This window comes from Bos mutus, chromosome 3 (assembly GCF_027580195.1).
Source record: "Bos mutus isolate GX-2022 chromosome 3, NWIPB_WYAK_1.1, whole genome shotgun sequence".
Lineage (NCBI taxonomy): Eukaryota > Metazoa > Chordata > Mammalia > Artiodactyla > Bovidae > Bos > Bos mutus.
Window position 1 is genome coordinate 118,098,988 of NC_091619.1, and position 19,512 is coordinate 118,118,499.

The 19,512-nt window shown below is 54.8% G+C and overlaps 1 protein-coding gene across 1 annotated transcript; it reads right to left on the reverse strand.

Moving 5' to 3' along the window:
• Positions 1-426: 426 nt before the first annotated feature.
• Positions 427-13,565, reverse strand: FAM240C (family with sequence similarity 240 member C). Its single transcript, XM_070368694.1, has 8 exons — positions 13,323-13,565; positions 12,395-12,799; positions 12,071-12,174; positions 11,293-11,592; positions 6,040-6,183; positions 4,295-4,505; positions 2,693-2,841; positions 427-664 (listed from the first exon to the last, which is right to left on the reverse strand). The coding sequence occupies exons 7-8, from the start codon at positions 2,836-2,838 to the stop codon at positions 535-537; spliced, it is 276 nt and encodes a 91-aa protein (XP_070224795.1). The 5' UTR covers positions 2,839-2,841; positions 4,295-4,505; positions 6,040-6,183; positions 11,293-11,592; positions 12,071-12,174; positions 12,395-12,799; positions 13,323-13,565; the 3' UTR covers positions 427-534.
• Positions 13,566-19,512: the final 5,947 nt, after the last annotated feature.

The following is a 19,512-nucleotide window of genomic DNA, read 5'->3' on the forward strand; positions in this document are numbered from 1 at the left end:
TGCTGCGGGCTCAAGCCCCCTTCTCATCCGGGGTTCCGGGGAAGTCACAGCCCCCGCTGGGGGGACAGGCAGGGGTGACACTGAAACACTGAGTCCCAGCCCTACCGGCCTCTGCGGCCTCCGGAGACTGTGCCTCCAAACCCAAGTGAGGAAGAGGCTGTGTCGCTTCCTGAGATGATGTGGTGGTGAGTGAGGACTTTGAAGGGACTTGGGGAGCACACGGCTTTACACAGCTTCACATCGGGCACTGTCCTTAGGCTGAGCTTTTGCAGACATTTTGATCAAAGATGAATTAAATTGTGTTCAAATTTGCCGAAGTCCCCACAGTCCGGAGATTTCTTTCTAACTTACTGGAAGTTAGTAGCATCATGTTCACTTTTAGTGTGTGTACATTTTACAGGTATGAATAAAAATGGTCACAAAACATCCACTCATCTGAGATTTTATTGGGCACTTACATCATGCTAGAGACACAAAACCACGTGGGGGCTGGGCGGCCACAAGGGCGGTGCGGGGCCGCAGGGAGCTGTGCTCTCAGGCCGCCAGCTGGTCCCCGGTGCGCAGGGCGGGGGTGCCCAGCGGGGCTGGCCGCGGGGGCGCCTCCTGGGAGCTCTGCAGCATCTGGTTCCTTCTCTCCAGCTGCCGAGCCCACTCGTCGCGGAGCCTGGGGGAGGCCGTTTGGGCTCAGTGAGGACCCAGCACACCGGGCTGCCCGAGGCCCGTGCCCGGTGCCGGCCCCGTCTCATCTCCTAGGGCCACGCCTGCCCACCAGGAAGGGCCCCGTAGGCTCCTCCCAGAAGGGAAAGTGCAGCCGGGGGCAGGCAGGCCCCTGCAGGACCAGAGGCCAGGACGCAGTGCCCTGACTGGCCTGCCCCACCCAGCACCACAGGTGGGCCCTCAGGAGCTCGCTTCCCAGGTCAGGGGTCTGTGGTTGGGACCACAGCACGACTCCCAGTGGTGACCCGGGGGAGACAGGCCCGCCGAGGGGTCAGGCCCCCGTAGACTGAACATGCCCTTGGGCCCCATGTGAGCAAGGGGTTTGGGTTGGAGGGAGCGGGCTGGGATGGGAGCCTGGCCTGGACCCGCCTCCGGGACTGCGGGGCAAACTGGTGGGAAGCACCCACACAGGGAGGAGGGCGCCTCCCCCGAGCCAGTGGAGAGGCCAGGACAGCCCTGACCGCCTGGGGATGAGGGCGGAGCTGCTGCTGCCCAGGGGCGGGGCTGGGGGTGGGCTGAGGCCATGTCACCAGCACGTCTCCCCTGACAGGTGAGGCTGTCAGCCCCGCCCAGGGCCTCAGTGACCGGCGAGGCAGTGCTGACCCGCAGCCTGCTCCTGGGACCTTCCCTCATGGGCTGAGACCCAGAATGTCCTGGGCCTGATGGCACATGAAGGACAGGGAGGAGGCCACGGAGACCCAGCAGGGATCCTGGGCCAGGAGCCCTTCAAATGAGGGTTCTGTGCCAGGACCTCCCCCCCAGGAGGCCAGGGGAGGACAGTGGCCAGCTCTGGGGGCCACACGGTGTGGACAGGAGGCGCCGCAGCCGCACATCTGTGCCGAGTGGCCAGAAGCACTGGATGGGGGGGCAGCATGGCAACCAGACCTCTGGCCCCTGGCAGGGTCAGTACCCAGGCTGAGCCCTCCACAGTAGCCAAGAATCCGCCTTTCTAGCCTAGCTCGCAGGGCAGCAGCTGCTGGTGCTATTTGGGGACTAAGGTTGGGGCCACTTTGGAGGTTTCTGGCCATCTGAGACTTTGTCTTGGTGCAAATTATGTGCTAACATTCCCTCTTAACTGTCCACTTCGCAGGGTCACCCAGGACACTCCCCTTAGCACCCACGGGCCCCTGCGTCCACTCAGGAAGAAGGTGGGGTTGGCTTTGAGTCTGTAAGTCAAGCACGTGTGTGACAAGGAGCAGGATGGACTTGCTGATTGGTTGCATCCAGCGGGAGCAAATGTCAGAAAACAGATGAAATCAGATGAACTCTGCAGGGCAACTTCCTACAGGGCCCTCAGGAGATTGGGAATGAAGGGATGGGGTGATGGAGGGATGGGTGATAGAGGGAGGGGGTGATGGAAGGAAGGGGTGATGGAGGGATAAGGTGACGGAGGGATAAGGTGATGGAGGGAAGGGGTAATGGAGGGAAGGGGTGATGGAGGGATAAGGGGACGGAGGGAAGGGGTGATGGAGGGAAGGGATGATGGAGGGAAGGGGTGATGGAGGGAAGGGATGATGGAGGGAAGGGGTGATGGAAGGATATGTTGATGGAGGGATGGGGTGATGGAGGGAAGGGGTGATGGAGGGAAGGGATGATGGAGGGAAGGGTTGATGGAGGGAAGGGATGATGGAGGGAAGGGGTGATGGAAGGATATGTTGATGGAGGGATGGGGTGATGGAGGGAAGGGGTGATGGAGGGATAAGGTGACGGACGGATGGGGTGATGGAGGGATAAGGTGATGGAGGGATGGGCGAGGGATGGATGGGGTGTTCTTCTCTACCACTACTGAACAGTGATGTGATGCTGAAGCTGAGTTGGCATGGCTGATGTTCAGTGGTTCATACCCACTCCTCAGGTGACACTGATCTGAGGGTGGGAAGTGGGTGGTGGCGGGGTCTCTAGACTGCATCCTGAAGGCTGGCAGCCCCGGTACAGGTGTGTCTCTGTGCCCTCAGGTTGCTGGCACCGAGCTCACCTGTCCAGGGCGCTCCTGCGGATCCTCATGTCCTCCTTTTGCAGTTGTTCCGTGTGAAGCTTGATTTTTTTCTCCCAAAACATCTTTAGCACGTCGGCATCATAGGTTACCCTTCCGTGGTACTTCATGGTGTAGCTTTTGCTCATGTTCTGGATAAAGGAGAATGTGCAGATCTGTCATGCTGTGCTGTGCTGGTTTGAGAGCTTACCGATAAGAAGGCGGCTCCACCCCAGACGTTTCCCTCACCCCCTTGCACCTTCCTGGGGGTCAGACTGTCAGGGGGCTCACAGAGCATTCAGACCAGTGGGCTTGCCGCCTTCTGGACTGGTTTCCTAGATTAGGGGAAGTAGCAGTTGATGGTAAATCCCATTTGGGGCCTTTGGGCATTTGGAAACTTAAGTGACAGCAACTCTTCTCTGCTTCTCATGTGGGTGATCCCAGGTGGAGATGGCTGGGGGGTGTGTGGTGCCCACACAGCAGCGGCCCTGCCTGAGCCCCGAGTGGCTGCTCTGTGCGTCTGACCCCAGGACGGCAAAGCACGACGGAAGTGACTAAGGCTAAGTGAGGTCACCAGGGGCCCTGACCCGGAGGACCGGTGTCCCTACAGGGGGGTGGTCGGGACACAGACCACAGAGGGACACCCCGCGAGGACCTGGGACCCGCCAACGGGTGAGGCCTCAAGGGAAGCCGCCCTGCCCACACCGGGTCTTGAGTTTCGCCTCCAGGATGGCACACGTCACCTTCTGTTCCAAGTCTGTGGTGCCTCCCAGCTCGTCACTGTGCTCACCGTGTCTCCAGCGTCCTGACGTCCGCCCTGCACACCCACCCCTACATGCCTTGTTCTGACGCCCTGGTGCTGGGTCTGGGCCTCCTGGTGCACTTTTGAAATACACACTGAACAATGCGGGACCCTCACCCTCTCCTTGGGGAACCCACGCTCTGGGCCACAATCCACCTGCCCTCCTCACCCAGGACGGGGTGCCAGACAGCCAGGGACGGCCCTGCACCTCGGGACCCCTGGAATCCCACAGGCCTGCCCACCCTCCGCCTGCCTCCCCTGGGCCTTCCCACGGAAACCACGCTCCCTCTGCCCTGCCGCCCTCCCCTGGGGACGGTGAGGGACAGACTGTCCGACGAGTCACAGCCTCATGTGCTGGACTTGCTGCATCACGTGCTTCCTATCAAGGCCCCTCATTCCAGGATGCAAGGTGGACACTGGTCCAAAGAAGCCTCACGGGAGATTCCAGACCCCCTGTGGACCCCTGAGACCAGGCAAGGTCATTCCAAAGGCACCCCTGGCATAATTAGGAACTGAGATCCAGGTAAGATCCCGGGGACAGAAAGCGAGGTTTTTCATCTGGAACTGGCTGTTGTTAAAACCTCCGACCGTGGGGACTGCAGGACCAACCAGGCTCCCTCCCAGCAGAGGAGGAGCAGGTCGGGGGCAGCAGTGGATGAAGCCCCCCCACCCAATGGTGGCTTCTCTGCTACTCCGTGCTTCTAACCACGCCATGAAGAAGGGGCCCAGTGCGGCCTGCCTCTGCAGCTCAACTCTTAAGGCACGTGTGGGCTTTCAAACCCCCGAAGCTGGTCAGACTTGACCTTGAGAATTCAGTCTCAAGCACAGGTGTTTGTCCTGAGCTGGCGTTCGTGGTGTGGGTTGTATGGTTCCCGTGGTTGGCGTGGCTGGGAGAATCCGCCCCCAGCAGGACCCTGACCCTGCTGAACCGGCTGCCGTTTGTCACGGGGTTTCTCGAGGGGCCAGAAGGAAACTGTCACCCTGGGCTCAGGCCCACATGCCAGATGCTCTTGTCTGAAAGGATGGAGAGACGACTTTGGTTAGAGAAAGTCTGCATCTGCGTTTGGTGGGAAGATGGTGAGATGCACAATCTGGGACCTTTGTTAGAAGCTGTGGGTACAGGATGCCTGGCCTCTGGTCCTCCAGGCAGGCAGGTCATTTGTCTGCGTCCGGGTGAGGGGTCGGCTGAGCAGAGCTGTGTAAGTGCTCGGCTCCTCGAGGCCAAGGGCCAGGCCACGTGTGGGACTGAGGCCACGGGTGTGGAGACTAGTGGAGCCCCTGTGCAGAAGAGCCTCCCTGAGCCCCCAGTAGCCTCAGAGTACAGGGTCGGGTTTCAGCACCATGCCCGGGCAGCCTGAGGTGCGAAAGGAGCTCCCGTGTGTGTTGCACGCTGCATGTGTGTGTGTGGGTGTGAGGGCCGGGGAGCCACCTCTGGGGCCTGCACACTGGCTGACCCTTGGGACACAGGGCTGGCTGTGGGCACAGCTGTGGGCAGCTGCAGCCAGAGCCGGGAATCTGAAGGCCACGAGCCCTGGAGGAAGACCAGCCCAGGCCCACGTGTGCACAGCGGGAGCCAGGGGAGGCTGGCTCAATGCCTGAAGATCTTCCTGTGGAAGCAGGTAGGGGCCGAGTTCCCTGTGACCTGGGGGCCGGGGCGCAGGGCAGGAGCAGGGGTGCCGGCGCGGGAACCAGGAGAAGAGAGGGAAACGACCCGCCACCCGCTTCGGGGTCCAAGAGCGCTCGGGAGACCAGCCCTCTGCACTCAGGCACAGGGGGCTTATGAGAACTAAAGGAGAAGCTGCAGGCTGGCCGCAGACCCGTTAGAAACAGCTCTAAGGCTCTGGAGCTGCCTGCTTGCTGGATCGGCGTTTGCAAGGCCGTGTGACTAACCCCAGTGCCCCGAGCCCAAGCCTGCACCTGCTGGGGTGTGATGGAGGAGCAGGGAGACATTCGCAGGCGAGAAGGGCAGGGGGCGGAGCCGGCAGGGTCGAGGGCTGGGAGGGCGGCCGTCCCGACCCGCGGGGGACGGGGTGGGGGACAGGCTAGATTTGGGGGCAAGAGCAGCCCAGCCGGGGCCAGGCTCCACTGTGACGGTGAAACTGCAGGATGCCCTGGGCCCCAGGGGAGACCCCTCCTCACTCACGGACTCCGTGTGGCCACCCCCCTCGGCCTGGGGGCAGCCCCTTCCGAGCCCCCAGGGATGAGCCCTGCTCCGCAGTCAGGTCTGCACCGTGAGGACCCCACCCCTTCTGACCGCCCAGCAGGGCCGGTGTCCCTGCAGGAGGTTGGAGGCTGCGCACGTGTGAGCTGTGTGGGAGGCGGCAGTAACAGCTCCGAAACCAGCAGTGCTGGGGGCCCAGATGGTGGAGCAGGAGGACCCTGAGCTCACCTCCTCCCACAGACACTCAGAGCAACATCAGTGAGAGTGGCCAGAAAACTAGCAGAAAGGGGGACCCAGGACTGAAGACATAACAGACCCACAGCCAGACAGGCAGCCGTGGGGGGGACACAGCGTATGGAGAGCTGCAGCCTGAGGCCAGCAACTCACCAGTGGGCTGGAGTTCACAGTCGCAGAGGTTCCCCCAAGGAGCAGGTTGGTCTGAGCCCCTCGTCGAGCTCCTCAGCTTGGGGTTCCTGCAGCAGGAAGGCGAGCTCCCAGAATGTCTGGCTTCCTTTCAGGAGAGCTGGAGGGCTGCGGGAACAGACTCTGCTTGCCAGGCTGGGGAGACCCGGGGTCGGGTGGCAGTCTGCAGGAGCCAGGGTCAGACCCCCGGCTGATCCTGGGGTGCCTCTGGGGAGGCGGGGCCCCGTGGACAGCCCTGGGGCACAGATGCTGGCAGCAGCCCCTGTGGGAGGCTTGTGCTGCCAAGTGGGCACCAGCGCTGGCCGGCACCGCGTTGGAGCCCTCTCCTGGCCTCCGATGCCAGCGGCTTAGCCAGCACGAGCTGTCCGCACCCGTCCTCTCCTGCCCACCACTGGCTGGGCACCATGCGCTTGGGGAGCTAGCCCTGCCCACAGCAAGTCCAGGGGCCAGCGCCAGCCCTGGGGGCTCCTCTGCCCCCACATGTGGCTGCTCTCGGTCCATCCTGAGTGCCCCCAGGTCAGCACGTGGGGGGCTGGCCTTGGCCGCCAGTGGGCCGGCCACTGTCCCATGCCCCACTGGGGCCACACAGCTCACTGCTCAGGAGGCCTGCCCTGCCCTTCAGGGAGTCTGCCGCAGTCAGCCCCCCATGACAGGAGGGTCCTTGCAGCCCACAGAGGGGCCCTCCAGCAGCATGGAGCTCTGGGGACTGGATGGGGCATGCCGTGGGCCCCCAAGGACATCTCTCACCTAAGGCCTCTCATCCAAGACTGGGAAGAGTAACCAAATAGCCCAACACATAGAAACGAACACAGAGAGTTAGGCAAAAGCAGGGCGCAGAGGACCTCAGGGAAAGAACTAAACAAGGTAAGGGTCAGCTGTCTACCTAGTAAGGAGCTCATGGTTACGCTCACAAAGATGCTCATGGACGCAGAAGAAGGATAAACAGTGAGAACTTCAACAGGGAGATGATGTAAAGAGGAACCAAACAGAGCTGAAGAAAACAGTTGCTGAAAAAACCACCAACACGAGAAGGAATCAACCGATTCGATCATTCCAACAGCAGAGGAAGGGGTCTGTGATCTGGAAGACGGAGTGGTGGAATCATTGGAGCTGAACAGAAAAAGGAAAAAAAGAGTAAAAAATGAGGCTAGTTTAAGAGACTTCTATAACAACATCACATACAGGGGTCCCAGAATGAGAAAAGAGGGGAAAAGGAGCAGAAAACTTCTTTGAAGAAATAGTTGCTGAAAACTTCCCTGACTTGGGGAAGGAAAAGGACAGCCAGGTCCAGGAAGCACAGAGAGCCCTAAACAAGGACAACTCAAAGAGGCTGGCATCAGCACATTATAATTAAAGTGGCCAAACTAAAGATAAAGATAGAATCTTAAAAGCGGCAAGAGAAAACCAGCTAGTTACCTACAAGGAAATGCCCATAAGACCATTAGCTGACCTTTCAGCAGAAACTTTGCCAGAAAGAAGTGATGCTATATATACTAAGTGATGAAGAAGTGATGCTATATATATTAAGTGATGAAGAAGTGACACTATATATACTAAGTGATGGAGAAGTGACGCTATATATACTAAGTGATGAAGAAGTGACGCTATACATACTAAGTGATGGAGAAGTGACGCTATACATACTAAGTGATGGAGAAGTGACGCTATACATACTAAGTGATGGAGAAGTGACGCTATACATACTAAGTGATGGAGAAGTGACGCTATACATACTAAGTGATGGAGAAGTGACGCTATACATACTAAGTGATGGAGAAGTGACGCTATACATACTAAGTGATGGAGAAGTGACGCTATACATACTAAGTGATGGAGAGTGTGACGCTATACATACTAAGTGATGGAGAAGTGACGCTATACATACTAAGTGATGGAGAAGTGACGCTGCACATACTAAGTGATGGAGAAGTGACGCTGATATATAGTGATGCTGCACATGATGGAGAAGTGATGCTGTACATACTAAGTGATGGAGAAGTGATGCTATACATACTAAGTGATGAAGAAGTGATGCTGTACATACTAAGTGATGAAGAAGTGATGCTGTACATACTAAGTGATGAAGAAGTGATGCTGCACATACTAAGTGATGAAGAAGTGATGCTGCACATACTAAGTGATGAAGAAGTGATGCTGCACATACTAAGTGATGAAGAAGTGATGCTGCACATACTAAGTGATGAAGAAGTGATGCTGCACATACTAAGTGATGAAGAAGTGATGCTGCACATACTAAGTGATGAAGAAGTGATGCTGCACATACTAAGTGATGAAGAAGTGATGCTGCACATACTAAGTGATGAAGAAGTGACGCTATATATACTAAGTGATGAAAGGGAGCCTAAACCAAGATTACTCGAGCCGGCGAGGCCATCGCTCAGATCTGAAGGGCAGAGAAAAAGCTTTACAGACGAACAAAAGCCGAAAGATTTCAGCACCACTAAACTGGCCTTACAAGAAATGTTAAAGGGACTTCTCCCTTTAAGTATGAAAGAAAAAGAAAAAAGACTCAGTGGTAAAGGCAAACATCGAGTGAGAGTAATGGAACAGCAACTTATAAATCTAGTAGGAAGTTTAAAGACAAAAGTGTTAATGTCATCTATGTCCATCATAAGTGGTTATGGTGTAAAATGAGATGTCAGCAAGCTAAACGTGTGGGGGGTAATAACGTAGGGTGGTTAGAATGCATTTGAACTTGAGGTCATCAAATTAAGTAGTCACGTATTTCTACCGGTTGTTATATATGAACCTCATGATAACCACACATCAAAAGCCTGTAACAGACACACAAAGAAGAGAAAGGAATTCAAACATGACATTAAATAGTCATGAGGTCACAAGGGAAGGAAGCAAAAGAAGCAGCAGCAAAAAGAACTGCAAAAGCTATCGGAAAACAACTAACAAAATGGCAATAAGCACATACCTATCAATAGTCACTTTAAATGTCAGTGAACTAAATGCTCCAGACATAGAGTGGCTGAATGGATGGAAAAATAAGACCCACGTATGCCGCCTGCCAGATGCTCACTTGCGCTATAAAGACACACACAGACTAAAGGTGAGGGGATGGGGAAAGGTATTGCGTGCAGACGGAAATGAAAGGAAATCTATTATATCAGACAAAACAGACCTTAAAGCAAAAACTGCAACAAGGCATGGAGAAGGCAATGGCACCCCACTCCAGTGTTCTTGCCCGGAGAATCCCATGGACGGAGGAGCCTGGTAGGCTGAAGTCCATGGGGTCGTGAACAGTCGGACACGACTGAGCGACTTCACTTTCACTTTTCACTTTTCACTTTCATGCATTGGAGAAGGAAATGGCAACCCACTCCAGTGTTCTTGCCTGGAGAATCCCAGGGTCGGGGGAGCCTGGTGGGCTGCCGTCTATAGGGTCCCACAGAGTTGGACACAACGGAAGCGACTTAGCAGCAGCAGCAACAAAACATAAAAAAAGTATATTACATGATGAAGGGGCCAATCCAGTAAGAAGTTATAACAATTGTAAATATGTTTGCACCCAACATGCTGTTGCTGCTGCTAAGTTGCTTCAGTCGTGTCCGACTCTGTGCACCAATAAAATGGATAGCTTAGAAGAAATGGGTAAATTCATAGTGTTAATAACATACAATCTCCCAAGACTGAATCAGGAAGAATTAGATCAGGCTGACTACCGGTAATGAAATGGAATCAGCAGCAATAACAAACAAACCAACCACAAAAACTGCTGACAAATGAAAGTCCAGGGCCAGATGGCTTTACAGATAAATTCTACAAAACATTGAAGAGTTGACACCTGTATGTCTCAAACTAGTCCAGAAGATTAAAGAGGCAAGAATGCTTCTTAATTCATAATATGATGAAGTCAGCCTCACCCTGATACTAAACAGACCCCACACAAAAGAAATGGGTCAATATCCCCTCTGGGAATGGTGAGGACTCCGAGGAGAGCATGGCCCATGGCCAGCCTGCCCGCCACTGCCCTGGGGCCTCAGTCTCTCCTGGTCGCAGCCCAGCTGCACACACGAGCGTGGCCCTGGGCCTCTGCAGGAGTGACTTCCACACGTTCACGTCCAGGGTAAGCAGAGCCTCGGCCTGCCTGGATGCAGGGCCACTTCATCAGCCTGGCCTTTTCCTTTCGCCGGCCTGCTGACCTGAGTCCAGAGGGAGTGGGCTTGGTGGAGGAACCGCTCCTTGTGAAGGCTGGCCTGGGCTCCAGCAGGCTGCAGGAGGAGGGGGCCGCCTTCCATTGTGAAGGCCCTTGGTCTCTGGATGTGGGCACGCCTGGTGTGCATCTCCCCGAGCCCTGCGCTGCCCTGGGAATGCCGGCCGTCTTGGGGCTCAGGGAGCAAACAACGGGGCTGTCTCCCCTCCCGGGACAGCCCTCCACTCTTGAAGTTTAGCCTGTGAGCCTTTGCCTAGCCCCCCTCAAAGATGCATCACCCTGCTGGGGGCTCCAGAAGGTTCTGGAACCAGGCCCAGGCAGCCAAGGACAGGGACCAGGAGCATCTTCCAAGTGCTTCTTGTGACGTCACAGGGGTATTGCTGCCGCTCGGGAGGCAGGAGCGAGGCCAGCCTGTGAGGGCCGTAGAGGTGGGATCTGAGGGGGCGGGCGGGTGACCACTTTGTGGGGGCCCTGTAGACCAAAGAGGCTTAGAGAGGCAGCAGTTTGTCCCCAAGGGCCGAGTCCTCCAGAGTCAGGGCAGCCAGTGATTACGTGGCAAAAGCTTGGGCTGACGACATGGGAGGGCTGGGGGTGCTGAGCGCGGGGGCATCCACTCCACAGATGGCCTCTCCTCCGGGAGGACGGGGCTGGGCGCTGCGCTCATTCAGACCCGGGGGGAACCTGGCACTTTAAGGGGAGCTCGGCTGCTCCTCTCTCTGGGGCTTCCCAGAGACATGGGGTCTCAGAGCTCTCACCCCAGGGAAGCCCAGCTCAGCAGGGCAGCCCTCCAAGTTCTCACAGAGCAGGAATGCAAGCAGACGGACAGACAGACAGACAGAAAGAAGAGGCCACCAGAAAGCAGCGGGTGGTGGACACAGACCCACCGCAGTCGGCCCTGGGGTGGGAAGCAGGGTTAGGGAGGCCGGGGACGGGGTGTCCGGAATTCTGAGTGGGAAAGGCTGCGGACGAAGGTAAATAGACCCCAGCAGACGCACATGTGACCCAGCTCCCACACGTGCCCACGGCGGGCTCACCCGCATCAGCCGGGGCTTCCTCTGCGGTCCTTCCCGGCTGCTCAGGCTACTCCTGCGGGCGGGCGTCCTCCTGTGTCCCCAGCGCCCGGGCTGAGTCTGCCCCTCCCCTTTATACCGGCGCGGTGACCCGGGGCCTGGCGCTCGCTCAGCACTGGGAAAGACGAGCTGCCTTCCGTCCGGTGGCCCCTGGAGGCGCGATGGGCCCCGAGGGCAGTGGGGAGTGTGCCCGCACTGGCTCCTGCAGGGATCGAGTCAGCACCGCTTTCTCCTCTGGTGGCCTGCTCCTGGGACCCCTGGAGGCTGAGGTTTAAAAGAAACAGCTGTCATCAAACCCCCTTTATCCTAAGATGTGTGAGCGAAAGTCTCCAAACAGTACAGGATTAGCTCTTAGTAAAGCAGCCAGGCGTAAGTAGCATTTTTCTTTTTTAAAACACTTTTGTTTTATATTGGAATATAGTTGATTTATAGCTGTGATAGTTATTTGTAGTTTCTGCTGTATAGCAAAGTGATTCAGTTATACACATACATATATCCATTCTTTCTCAGATTTTTTTCCCATGTAGGTTAGATCAGAATATTGAGTAGAGTTCCCTGTGCTTTACGGTAGGTTGTGTCTAACGGAGTGTATCTGCTAATCCACAATTTCTAATTTATCCTCCCTTCCCCCAGCTCTCCCCTTTGATAAACATAAGTTTGTTTTCTATGTCTGTCAATCTGTTGCTGTTTTGTAAATAAATTCGTTTGGATCACTTTAAAAGATTCCACATATAAGTGATACCATATTCGTCTTTCTGTATTTGACTTCCTTCATTTAAGGTGATAATCTCTAGGTCCATGATGTTGCTGCGAATGGCATTATTTCATTCTCTTTGGATCCACTTTCTAGAGTAATGAAAATAAAAACAAAAACAAATAAATGGGACCAATTATACTTAAAAGCTTCTGCACAGCAAAGGAAACCATAAACAGAATGAAACAGCAGGATGGGAGAAAGTATTTGCAAATGATGCGACTGAAAAGGGATTAGTCTCCAAAGCACACAGCAGCTCAGGCAAGCGCAACATCAAAAAACCGAACAACCCACAACAAATGGGCGGAGAACCTGAATGGACACTTCTCCAAAGCCCGGGTCTGGGCGGAGGTGGCAGTGGCGGAGGGCCCCCCAGACCTGTATATGTTTTCTGTTTTGAAAGGACCCTGTTTGAAGGTAGAAAATGACTGCAGTCAGCCGTGTCATGTGGTTTGAATTAATGTAACACAGGGAGCTTTTCCAGGTGGCGGTGGAAGCGTCGCGGATGCGCAGAACAGAGTCTGCATCCTGGGCAAGCAGACATCTCCTCCTCCTCATTTTCCACCCGAAACTGGCCCGTCCTCTGACGGGTGTGTCTGCCTGCTCTGAAGGGCACAGGCTGTTCTTCAGAGATCGCCGCTGCCGCATTTCCGAAGCCTGCTGTTCCACAGTCAGTGTTAGCCATGGAAGGAGCCTCCGTGGAAGGGGAAGCTTCCTCTGTTAAGCAAGATTGCAAAGAGAGATGCAATACTAAGCACCTGTTTTCCTACAGATTCCCCGTGGTGCCTTTGAAAATCTGAAGGAAGAACCATCTAATCCAGGGCGGGAGGAAGCCCTGGACTCAGGACTTGCTGGCGAGGGTGAGACCTGAGCACTCTGGAGCGGCTTCACCCTGTGTCCCTGAGGGTCACTGTGACCCCACGCATTCGTGGCTGAGTCACAGGAGCCTCACCTGTGGACGTCATGGTTGCCAGCCGCTGGGGTACAGTGCAGATTCCTGCACAAAGGTAGCCGGAGTGTTCTGCGTGGTCCTTTGGCATCTGGACCCTCGCCCGTGTCTGAATGCCCCAGAGGCAGAAATGCCCCACAGCACATTCCCCCACAGCAGGAATGTGGCAGCAAACCCGTCCTGGGGATGGACAGGGTTCCAAGTCCCCTTCTTTCTACCTCTCCCCAAAACCTGGAGTGGAAAAATCCCATCCCTTCTTAAAAAAGTGGAATTCAAAAAACAAAGCCTTACCTGCTGCTTAAATTCTCTGGGTGATTGCTTTTTTTCTGCTTGTAATTCCAAGCTAGACCCCAAATATTTCTTTGTAAGATGAGATCATTTCAACCTGCACATGCTGATGAGACCTGTCTGCTCCTGGCCAGGGTGACAAGGAATTCGTGGTGGAGCAGGGGCTTGGCCATGTCCTAAAACACGTCTGTCCTAAGGCCACATCTTCACCTGAGTTTTCAACAAGACTCAGTACCGGTCGCTAAGGCTCTGCTTCCTCCTGGGTCCTGGCAGCCACGGCCCACCCCTGAGCCAGCAGCTGACCCTAACCCTCCACGCACACTGCCTTGGCGACGGTGGGGGCAGGGCGTTCACTGTCTTAGTTGGGAAGTTTCCTGGCGCACGTGTGTCAAAAGCTAACAAGCTGTACACTTTAAACGTGGGCTACTTATGTCAACAGTATCCCAAGAAACCTGTTAGAAAACAACAGAAAACGTCCATGGGAGCGGATCCAAGAGGTAAGTGGATGAGTGGAAGCCTGAGCCCAGCATCGATGGGCACGGCGGGGGCTTCTGAGTTCATAGGGAAGAGAGAGAGGGGCAGAAAGAGAGAGAGGCAGGCAGACAGACGGCTCACGCACAGGGACTTTCACACACTCTAATGACCAAACCCAGTTCCCCTGGAAAATGAACAAGATTACTGTCTTTATTATTATTTCACTTTCGAAGTCTACTGGTTTTGTAATTTTCCATTCCACTTCATTAAAAGGCGTTACGTGATAAAAGGCTGGGAAACCCCAGCTCCCCAGGCTGAATCAGACTTGAGGCAGGACTGTGTTCAGACGGGAGTCCTTTCTCTAAGCTGGCCGCAACCCACACTTATGAGAGGGCGGGCAGGCGCGGGGCGCTCGGGTTTGTGGGTCCACTGCGGGCGCCCAGGGCCTGGGTCCGGCTTCTCCAGAGGTGACTGGACTGCAACCACCTTCTCCCGAGCCAGCCTCCCCGAGTAGCCGCTGTCCACGCTGGAGCAAGGACCCCAATGGTCTGACCCTGGGGCAGGGACCTCAGCATCCCAGCCTGGTCTACAAGCCGAAGGCGAAGGGAGGGCCTGGGTCACAGACTGAGGGGAGAGGGGCTGGGGGCAGAGCTTACCTGCTGAGCGTCCCCGGGCAGGGGAGCCAGGTCTCCACTCACCTGGGTTGCTATTTGAGGACGAGCAGGGCCCAGACCACAGGGTACCACTGCTCCAGGTCCCTGGAGAGGGCCTGCCCCTGCCTCAGCTTGCTGGACGCTGGTGATGTCCAGCAAGCGTCCTGACGACAGGGGGTCACGGGGGTGACTTACGGTGGCACACTGGGGAGGCAGGTGCTTTCCTGCCAGCTCACAGGGCCCAGCAGTGAAAGGACGGGAGCCGGGAACCACTTCACCGTGGACCTGCATTTCACCTGTTAGAGCAGGTGAGCCGACTGCTCAAACTGCATGGGCTCCCCAGGAGCCGGTTAACGGGGCGGGGCGGGGGCGCACACCTGGCCTTGTTTTTCACCAGCCACGCGGAGCTGCACTAGTTTTGTTTTTCAGGTGAAATTTCATTTTTTAAAATGTACTTTATTGAAGTATAGTTGATTTATAATGTTGTATTAATTTCTGCTGTACAGCAGTGACTCAGTTGTATACATAAACATTCTTTTTCATATTCTTTTCCATTATGGTTTAATCACAGGATGTTGAATGTCATTCCCTATGCTACACAGTAGGACCTGGTTGCCAACTCATTCATTATGTATATAATTGCATCTACTAATTCCACACTCCCACTGCGTCCCTCCGCAGCACCACCATGGGCGGCTGCGAGTCTGCTCTTCATGTCCAACAGTCCGTGTCCATTTCACAGACCAGTTCATCTGTGTCATGTCTTAGATTCCACCATCAGCTCAGTTCAGTCCAGTTCAGGCGCTCAGTCATGTCCGACTCTTTGCAGCACCATGGACGGCAGCACACCAGGCCTCCCTGTCCATCAGCAACTCCTGGAGTTCACTCAGACTCACGTCCATTGAGTTGGTGATGCCATCCAGCCATCTCATCCTCTGTCGTCCCCTTCTCCTCCTGCCCCCGATCCCTCCCAGCATCAGGGTCTTTTCCAATGAGTCAGTTCTTTGCATCAGTTAGCCAAAATATTGGAGCTTCAGCTTCGGCATCAGCCCTTCCAATGAATATTCAGGACTGATCTCCTTTAGGATGGACTGGTTGGATCTCCTTGCAGTCCAAGGGACTCTCAAGAGTCTTCTCCAACACCACAGTTCAAAAGCATCAATTCTTCAATGCTCAGCCTTCTTTATGGTCCAACTCTCACATCCATACGTGACTACTAGAAAAACCGTAGATTTGATTATATGGACCTTTGTTGGAAAGTAATGTCTCTACTTTTCAATATGCTGTCTAGGTTTGTCATAGCTTTTCTTCCAAGGAGCAAGCGTCTTTTAATTTCATGGCTGCAGTCACCATCTTCAGTGATTTCGGACCCCAAGAAAATAGTCTCCCACTGTTTGCATTGCTTCACCATCTATTTGCCATGAAATGATGGGACCAGATGCCATGATCTTAGCTTTTTTGAATGTTGAGTTTTAAGCCAGTGTTTTCACTCTCCTCTTTCACTTTCATCAAGAGGCTCTTTAGTTCCTCTTCACTTTCTGCCACAAGGGTAGTGTCATCTTCATATCTGAGGTTATATATATTTCTCCCAGCAGTCTTGATTCCAGCGTGGGCTTCATGAAGCCTGGCATTTCGCGTGATGTACTCTCCATGTAAGTTAAATAAGCAGGGTGGCGATACGCAGCCTTGACGTCCATGTCCTGGCTGCTGTAAGCAGCCCTGCAGTGAGCATTGGGGTGCGTGTGTCTTTCTGAATCATGGTTTTGTCTGGGTATGCGCCCGGGGGTGGCACTGCTGGGTCATACGGCAGCTCTACTTTTACTTTTCTGAGGAACCTCCATACCGTTTCCATAGTGACCACACCAGTTTAGAAGCTGCGTTAGCTAAGTGACAGAATGTTACCCTCTCTCCCTGATTTGTGTTCAGTGGTCCTGAAAACAGACACAGACACACGTGTACACTTGAAGGGGGCCCTCGTCACAGGCTTTTGGGACTAGAAGGGCTTGTAGGACCAGAGCGCCCTCACTCACCAAGGTTTTCACGAGCCTTCTTACAGCGTGGATCTGATTTGGGCCTGAGGGTCTGCATTTCTGAGGCCCTGGGGGTGCTGCTGCTGGGGTCACAGTTTGAGGATGGAGACTGTAACTGACTCCTCCATGCTGGTACGGGCTTTCACAAAGGCAGAGCACTCGTGGGCAAGGGGCTCTCACGAGGAATCGTGGGCTCCTGGGTTCACCTGGGCAGAGGTGGACAGGCTGGGCAGCCCATCCCGTGGGGCTGGAGTCAGTCCAGCCCCTCCCTTCTGTGGTAGAAGCACCTGCATGGGTGGTAGGGGTTGGCCACCATCCAGCCCCAGTGGCCTCTGTGACAAGGGCGCTCTCCCACTTTTCAAGCTCAGGGTCCTGCCGGCAAAATTGTCATCATGTCTGAACCCGGGTCCATGGTCCAGATGTCTGTGGCCCCCAGATTCCTGTGTTGAAATCCTTACCCCAAGGGCAACAGTGTCAGGAGGAGGGCCCTCCAGGAGGAGGTGGGATCTTAGGTGGAGCCTCATATTGGGATCAGTGAGAAGGCAATGGCACCCCACTCCAGGACTCTTGCCTGGAAAATCCCATGGACGGAGGAGCCTGGAGGGCTGCAGTCCATGGGGTTGCTGAGGGTCGGACACGACTGAGCGACCTCACTTTCACTTTTCACTTTCATGCATTGGAGAAGGAAATGGAAACCCACTCCAGTGTTCTTGCCTGCAGAATCCCAGGGACGGGGGAGCCTGGTGGGCTGCCATCTCTGGGGTCGCACAGAGTCAGACATGACTGAAGCGACTTAGCAGCAGTAGCCCCATAGCAGAGACCCCTCCAGGGAGCTCCCTCCTCCCTTACGTGAGGAACCAGTGGAGGCTGACGGTCCTCAACCAGGAGGTGGTAGCAGAGACCCCTCCAGGGAGCTCCCTCCTCCCTCACGTGAGGAACCAATGGAGGCTGACGGTCCTCAAGCAGGAGGTGGTAGCAGAGACCCCTCCAGGGAGCTCCCCCCTCCCTCACGTGAGGAACCCGTGGCGGCTGACGGTCCTCAAGCAGGAGGTGGGCTGGCACTTGGTCTTGGACTTGGTCTGTGGTGCTTTCATTACTGCAGCTCCCAAGGACCAGGACCCTGAGTGGCACATGGGCAGTCTCTGCAGATGGAGAGGATCAACAGGCTCGTTATCATGTTGCTACACTGAGCACTGGGCTCCACAATCACCACAGGTGGTGGCTGCAGCCGTGAAATTAAAAGACGCTCACTCCTTGGAAGAAAAGTTATGACCAACCTAGATAGCATATTCAAAAGCAGGGAAATTACTTTGCCAACAAAGGTCCATCTAGTCATGGCTATGGTTTTCCCAGTAGTCATGTATGGATGTGAGAGTTGGACTATAAAGAAAGCTGAGTGCTGAAGAATGGATGCTTTTGAACTGTGGTGTTGGAGAAGACTCTTGAGAGTCCCTTGGACTGCAAGGAGATCCAACCTGTCCATCCTAAAGGAGATCGTCCTGAATATTCATTGGAAGGACTGATGCTGAAGCTCCAATACTTTAGCCACCTGATGTGAAGACCTGACTCATTGGAAAAGACCCTGATGCTGGGAAAGATTGAGGACAGGAGGAGAAGGGGATGACAGAGGATGAGATGGTTGGATGGCATCACCAACTCAATGGACATGAGTTTGGGTAAACTCTGAGAGTTGGTGATGGACAGGGAGGCCTGGCGTGCTGCAGTCCGTGGGGTCACAAAGACTCGGACACAACTGAGTGACTGAACTGCACTGAACACCGAGTACAGACAAACTAGAGGGGTGCTGAACGATGGAAACCAGTGCTGATCAGACCCTCAAAATCAACCCGTTTCAAACTAACAGCCCTACTTTAAAGGCATGGATGATGTTCTGCTGAAACTAAATTCTGATGTTGAGTTTAATCACCAGTGTGTCTTCTGGCTTCTTTATGTCTTATTGTGTCTGCCTGGATATTATGATTTCAGATACACAAATCATCATTCAAGTCTGTCTCATTATCATCAGTGCTATTTACCATTTTTAATAGCTTGTTCATTTTACCAGTGGATACATCCTACTCGTGGGGCAGTCAGCCGAGTGATGCACCCCAGATTCTGCGCTGAAGGGTGAAGACATCCGCTCCAAGGAGACTTTGCTGTCCTGTTTACTGCTCTGAGACCCATGACGCTGGTTCCTTCCTGACCCACCTGTCTTACCAGTTCTCAACCGGGTGTGTTTATGGGGAATGCTGCTACTCCAGGCTAGAAGGCCCCTTCTCAGGCCGTCCTGGAGTGAGCAAGGTGGGGTGAGAGCCGGGAGGACTGCCCCAGGTGCTGGGTGCTGCTGTTTGGCGCCGGGTTGGGGATATATCACCAAGGTCAGGAAGCTGAGCAGGAAGTGGGGCACTCATCCAGGTGGACGTCCAGCTCCCATGCGCTCAGATGAACTTGTCAATGACAGCAAAGCTCCTGCCTGAGTGCCACTGCGCTCTGCTCCACGTGTTCACTAGACACACATCCGTCAGCTACTGCTGTGTGACAACCACTCCCCACTTCCGCAGGCTTGCAGACAGGGCCACCTCCCAACTTCCTTCCCCACTTCCTCCACCTGGACCCCTGAGCCCGCATCTCATGTCGCCCCAAGCAGCTCAGTCCCCCCATTTGCTCCTTTTCAGTTTCCTTTGAGGCTGAGCTGTGTTGGGACCAGACTGATCTGGTTTGTGGGAGTGTTTTCTGCTGTGATTTCCAAGAGCGTTTTTGGCTCTGAGCTCCAGGCCTCTGCCCTGCTGGGATGGCTGAAGCAAATTTAAGGATTTACTTTTATCAGGTTTGTGACGTGGGGACTGGAGCAGGGGGGCTTTCAGAGCTTGTCACGTGCATTTCTAGGGGATCTGGATTTTGTCCAAAAAGAGATTGAAGATCCAACCAGCTGGTCATGGGTGTTACCCTGAGGTCTGGTTCTGGGCGTTTAGCTCTGCCCATCCCCAGGACTCACACACATAAGACGCGCATCTCCCTTCCAGAATGTCCCTCCTG

Coding starts and splice junctions, on each gene's coding strand:
- FAM240C (XM_070368694.1), bottom strand. CDS start 2,838: ATGAGCAAAAGCTACACCATGAAGTACCACGGAAGGGTAACCTATGAT. Junction 665..2,692: donor CGCAGGAGCGCCCTGGACAG/GTGAGCTCGGTG, acceptor GGCCTCCCCCAG/GCTCCGCGACGAGTGGGCTC.